General features: G+C 35.7%; 1 protein-coding gene across 1 annotated transcript; it reads right to left on the bottom strand.

The window, feature by feature from the left end:
• Positions 1 to 3,174: 3,174 nt before the first annotated feature.
• On the bottom strand, positions 3,175 to 4,089 carry LOC147816339 (uncharacterized). The gene has a single exon (XM_087150190.1). The coding sequence runs from the start codon at positions 4,087 to 4,089 to the stop codon at positions 3,175 to 3,177; it is 915 nt and encodes a 304-aa protein (XP_087006316.1).
• Positions 4,090 to 5,795: the final 1,706 nt, after the last annotated feature.

Here is a 5,795-nt window from a genome sequence, read left to right as displayed (position 1 = left end):
CTTCAAAATTTAAAATTTATTTTTTCTAGAACATATTTAGAAACACTATCCTTTATAAAAAATATATAAATTTTATGTATTAATTAAATTTCACATATGAATATAGGTTTTTGACATTTTCGACATTTTTGACAGTGAGGTTTTTGACGTGACGGTTTAAACCATGGTTTAAACTGTCAAAAACTGTCACATGTCAAAAACCTGCCAACCCTGTTTAGAAGTATTTATATTAATTAGAATTCCACTCTTTTTTATCGTATGAGTGGAATATTATACTATGTGGAGTGGAATATAATTATAGAAACTTTGAATTTTAATTTATAGAAAATAAGTCTAAAAGTAGATGGGAAATTTTTTAATGCAATAATTTGAACTTGTGAGTGGTTGTGCCCATTGATACCTTAAATAACTTATTATATACTAGCTGAAATAGGAGTTAATTTTGAAATGGAGAATAAGCACAAATAGTAGTGTCTTCAACTTTTGAGACACACATAGTTTTAATATCATTTTTATTTATCCTATGTTTCGCTTATTTTTTTTCCATGTTATTTCAAGGAATATATTAAATAAAAATAACCTATTTAAAGCTTTTTTTTTCATATCATTTTAAAGAAATAAAATCTATTGAAACATACCTAACTTCCAATGTGGTGAACCGGGATAGAATCCCAGTCATGACTGGTCGATGCGAATTCCTATCTAACATTGGGAGGTTTTCGTGTTTTTCCTCTCCTTGTAACCCAAATGCTGGTTAGTTTCCTTCAAAAAGTCTTTCACGAAGGTAAATTTTCTCCCAATACTTGATCGAAAAATTCCCTTGTCATTTGGATTGGATTCAAAATAAAAAGACTACGAAGTTAAGCATTAATATTCGTAATTGGGTCGGCAGTTTCACGACATTTATAAAAAAAAATTACAAAAAAGCATTCCTATCTGTAAGAATATTTAGTCCAAAGTTTGATACCAACATGTGGAGCGTTAAAACAAGAGTATTAAAATCATTTTAATAAATGTTCTACCAAATACACATCACACGCAATAATTTAATTTTTATACGGAAATTTTAATTCCACATCATTTTAAATTTTTTTTTCAATTTTTGAAGAACACTTTTCTGCATGTCCTAAAGTTTATAACATTTTGACGAAGGGCTAAGCAAAAAAATTTTTCTACAACAAGGACTGTAAATTCCTGTAATAAAAAAATTGGACTTTCTTATATTAATATCCTTTATTATATTTAACTTTCAAATTTTCAATTTAACTTTATTTAAAACTTCACTTTTTTAAATTTTGCTTTCTTAAATTTAGCTTTCTAATATTTTAATAAACTATAATTAGATTAATTAAAGTTAATTCCGTCATTGTTTGCAGTGCAAAAATTTTTTCTCAGAAAACACTTCTCTGGGAATGGCTAATAAGGGGCATGGAAGAGAAATTAAAATAACACATTGCTCACATACTTTATTCTACCAATGTAAAAGAACGAAAAAATGTGAAGAAAAATTATATTATACACTTTTAATGTGAATTTGAAAAATTTCTCGCTATTAAATACTTAAGTGATTGCATAATTACTACCCTTAATATATATTTTTAGAATCTTGCAAAAAAAAGTGTTAAAAAGTATACATTTGGAATGACAAATTAATGTTCAAGCAATAATAATAAAAAAAAAAAAAAAAAAAAAAAAAAGCAATAGTTTCAAAATCTAGTGAAATACAACAAAGGAATCAGGACTGAAAACATCAAAACGAATTTGATTGCCTGATGTAACAAAGAGAAGCTTAACTCTAAATATTACAACTTAATTTTTAAATTATCACGATGAAATTTCGTGGTGTTTATAATAATCACAGTTCGCATTCTTTCTATTTCCCCTGGCAATCAAACTGGTTTTAATATTTTCAGTCTTACCTTCTTCAGCAGTGATTCATTGTATTTTGATATCGTTTGTATTTTTCTCCCGTAAATATTATATGTGTCCACTAATGTTCTTTTACTTCATTTTTTTAAAAAATTTCTAAAAATTCAATAAAGGATTTTATTACTTAACACCTTACATATACATATGTTCATATTTTTCTTCGTTTACTGAATTGAATAGAAATTTCACAATACAGGGCTAAGTGCTTGGTCATGGTTGGAGGATGTGCGTTCTTGAGTACTAGCTTATTTTACTTTATTTTTTTTTACCGTGGAAAAACAAATTATCCCAGCCATTAGAGTATTTAAAACTATTTATAAGATGGAAAAATTGCACCACTTTACGTTTATATTTAATGTAAATGTTTTTTAAGACGACAAATGAGTGTACGACAGATTTTTTTTTTAAAAAAAAGGAAAAGAAAAGATTAGGTTTTTTTCATATTGTATATTGGTCTTTATAGTTTCGACTTTATAGTATAGTGGAAGATCTTTACGTCATTATCTTGATTTAATTAAACTCACTATTTCAAAAGCTAAATATTTTGATTCTAAAATATCTTTAAAAAACAAGAAGAAGAAAAAAATTACAAAAAAAGGGGAGGGAGATAATATATTTAAAAAATAAATTCCACTCTCAAAATTAGTAAAATGCAAGAAAAATATTACTTCTAAATAAATAAAATTTATACGAAAGGAACGAATTAACAGCGAATATATTTTTCATAAAACATTATAAGCTTATAAATGAAAAGTAAGCTATCGATTTTTAAAACGCCGTCCCCGTACCAGTTCTTCAAAAGGGCAGTGTGAGAAAAAGATTTCCAAAAGAATGTGAACAGAGTAAAAGTATTTCAGAGAGAGAGGGAGGAAGACCCCCAACAGAGAAGATTAGTCACGGTGAAACCGCAGTCGTATGAGCTTGGGGGAGAAAGTTGCTTCCCTCCCTTAGCCAAAGGTAGAAAGTGACTTGAGTTTCAAAGCCAATATTGCAAAAAGTAATAAAGATCAAAAAATTTGACCCACATTTTCGTGGATAGGAAAGATTGAAAAAATTATTAGTATTTTTTTTAAATTGATTACTCCGATTCTTAAACAAGAAAAATCGGTTCAAAGTGTGAGAAGCCCGCCATAGACTTTACATGTTAAAAGCAGAATTGAGGAGTCTGCTTGGTGCAACACTTTTCTCCCGGCAACCACGATTCTTGACCCTGATTTTCTGCTCTTTTGGGAATGCCGTTATATATCATTGTTTGCCAAGGTCTGTTGTATCCATAAGGTATGAAAACGACAAGGCACCAAGTCCTAGCTGTGTTTTTAAGGTGGTGCGCTGTTGATCGAAGAGCGGGCATTCTAGAATAGTGTGATCGATATCAGAGATAGAGCCGCAGTTGCATTTGTTGTCTGGAGCGAGTCCAAATCGGAATAGTTTTGCTTTGGTTGGATAGGATCTAGTGCGGATTCTAGAGAACGTAACGTCTTGGAGCCTGCTGGAGAAGGGTAGAAGTTCGTTTTTATTTTGGCCCAAATGACGAAACTCGGTATAGTATTTACTGTTCATGAAGGTTGATTTTCTGGATTGTTGGTGGATTCGTTTAATTGATTGGTAAATATCTTCCATGGTAAATCTATCGTAAATTCTCGGTCTGGAGAGCGCTGTCTTTGCCAGCTCGTCGGCGATTTCATTGCCGAGAATCCCGGAGTGGCCGGGTACCCATGCTATATCTATAGACTGGCATGAGGGTGGAAGCGCTTCCATCGAGGCTATTATTTGGTGTATGATCCCTTGTGAAAAGTCTGCAGCCGAATTTAGAGCTGTCAGAACAGAGAGTGAGTCTGTAAAAATTATAATTTGAGAACTTGTATGGCATTTTTGAAGTGCTAATAATATAGCTATTCCCTCAGCTGTGAAGACAGAACAAATGGATGGAACGGATCCGGATATCGCTGACCCGGAGCGGGTGTTGTATATTGCCACTCCTGCCTTGTCTGGTGTTCGGGAGGCGTCTGTATAGATCAGAGTGTGATGTGGCCAATTATTGCGGACAAAGTCCCAGAAGATGGTAGGTATTAAGTTCGGTGGTAGATTCTTGTTTTGATAGGGGAGATTTGTGAGGTGTATACGGACTTTTGAGAGTATTTTTGGAGTTCGATGGTGCATTTTAATCATATGATTGATGTTTATGCCGTGGTCGTTCAATCAGTTTCTTGCTTGTAGGGGAAGAGCTGATCTCCTATAGGTATTCGGAATGAGCAGATTCTGGTATGTAATTGCACTTAGTGACTGATAATGGATTTGTCTGACATAAAACCGCATGGAGATCATGTTATGGCGTTCTTCGAGGTTCGGATAGCCCGCCTCCTGATAAAGTAGCGGTAGTGGAGTCCACTTCGGGAGGCCCGTGGCTATCCGCAAGGCAGCATGGTACACCGTGTCGAGTATCTTGTGTTCACTTTTGCTGGCGAGAAAGTGCAGGTGACAGCCGAAATCTAGCGTAGGCGTAATGTATGACTGGACAATTCGGAGTAGGTGGAAGGAGCGTGCGCCCCAGGAGTTTCTGGATATACATTTTAGTATGTTAAGCTTTTTTAGTGTGGAGATTCTTTTTTCCTGAAAGTGATGGCGGTAGTTCAGGTTCGATGAAAAGTAAACCCCTAGAATGCGGATATGCGGCGTCCATATGATAGTTTCTCCCTGGAAATGCAGGGTGGGAGGGGATTCGATGGCTCTATAGGAGAAATCTATTGCTCGACATTTCCCAATGTCAGCAGAAAGATGCCATTCTGCTAACCACTTTTGGAGACGTAGAAGAGATAACTGAAGTTTGCGGGTTAGAGACGGCAGGTTCGGGGAATAGATCAGAAGGAAAATATCGTCTGCGTAGATGAAACAATTGACGCCGTCTGGAAGGATATCAAAGATGTCATTTATATATAAGATAAAGAGGAGAGGCGAGAGCACTGATCCTTGTGGAACGCCCATACTGCTGATAAAGGTATTTGAGTATGTATGTCTCCAGCGCACTCGGAAGGATCTATCCGTGACGAAGTCACATATCCACTTATGAGGGGAGCCCCTGATGTTATGTTGCAAAAGTTTGTATGCAAGGCCATCTGTCCAGACGTTGTCATAGGCCTGGGCGATGTCCAAGGAGATTCCGACAGTAAAGTAGTGGTTCGCTTTTGCAAAACGAATATGATGATCTAGAGTCGAGAGGAGACTGTCGCATCCACGACGGGGAAGGAATCTGTGTAGATAAGGGTGAAGAGAGTTTTGATGTTCGAGGTGTGCAACCAAGCGCTTGAGTATTATCCTTTCCATAGTTTTGCAAAGAATGCTGGTTAAAGATATAGGCCTGTAGGAAGAGGTTTTGAGGCGTGATTTCCCGGGTTTGGCGAAAGGGAGCACCGTGGAAGTTTTCCACTCCATCGGAAGCGATCCTGAAGACCAAGATTTGTTGAATAAGGACAGCAGTATATTGAGGGATTCGTCATCGAGCCCCTTTAGCATACGGGTTGAAATTCTGTCCGGACCTGGTGTAGTTGATTTGGCAAGGGATATGGCTGTTTTGAGTTCCACGAGTTGGAAAGGCTTTGAAAGAGCTGGGTATGTGTCTAATTCGCTGGAGTCGTAAGGGATGGTCATTAAAATAGGTTCCCTGGCGTAAAACTGACCAAAAAGGTCGGCTTGTTGTTTTACGTCAAAGACGTGTTGATTTCCCCACAATAGGATAAGATTTGAGTCAGACACGTGAGATTGCGTGCGTTGAAGATTTTTGAGTAACCTAAAGATGTTTGGGGAGGAGCCTAAGGAGCAACAAAGTTGAGACCAGTATTTATTGGATTCCTTTTTTATCGTGAGTCGAA

This window comes from Parasteatoda tepidariorum, chromosome 1 (assembly GCF_982258835.1).
Source record: "Parasteatoda tepidariorum strain Cologne lab strain chromosome 1, Ptep-v5.0, whole genome shotgun sequence".
Lineage (NCBI taxonomy): Eukaryota > Metazoa > Arthropoda > Arachnida > Araneae > Theridiidae > Parasteatoda > Parasteatoda tepidariorum.
Note: the sequence above shows the minus strand (reverse complement) of the source record. Positions and strands in the feature narration are given on the sequence as shown.

Bases quoted from the DNA above. Each gene is read 5' to 3' on its own strand.
- LOC147816339 (XM_087150190.1), bottom strand. From the start codon at position 4,089: ATGCACCATCGAACTCCAAAAATACTCTCAAAAGTCCGTATACACCTC.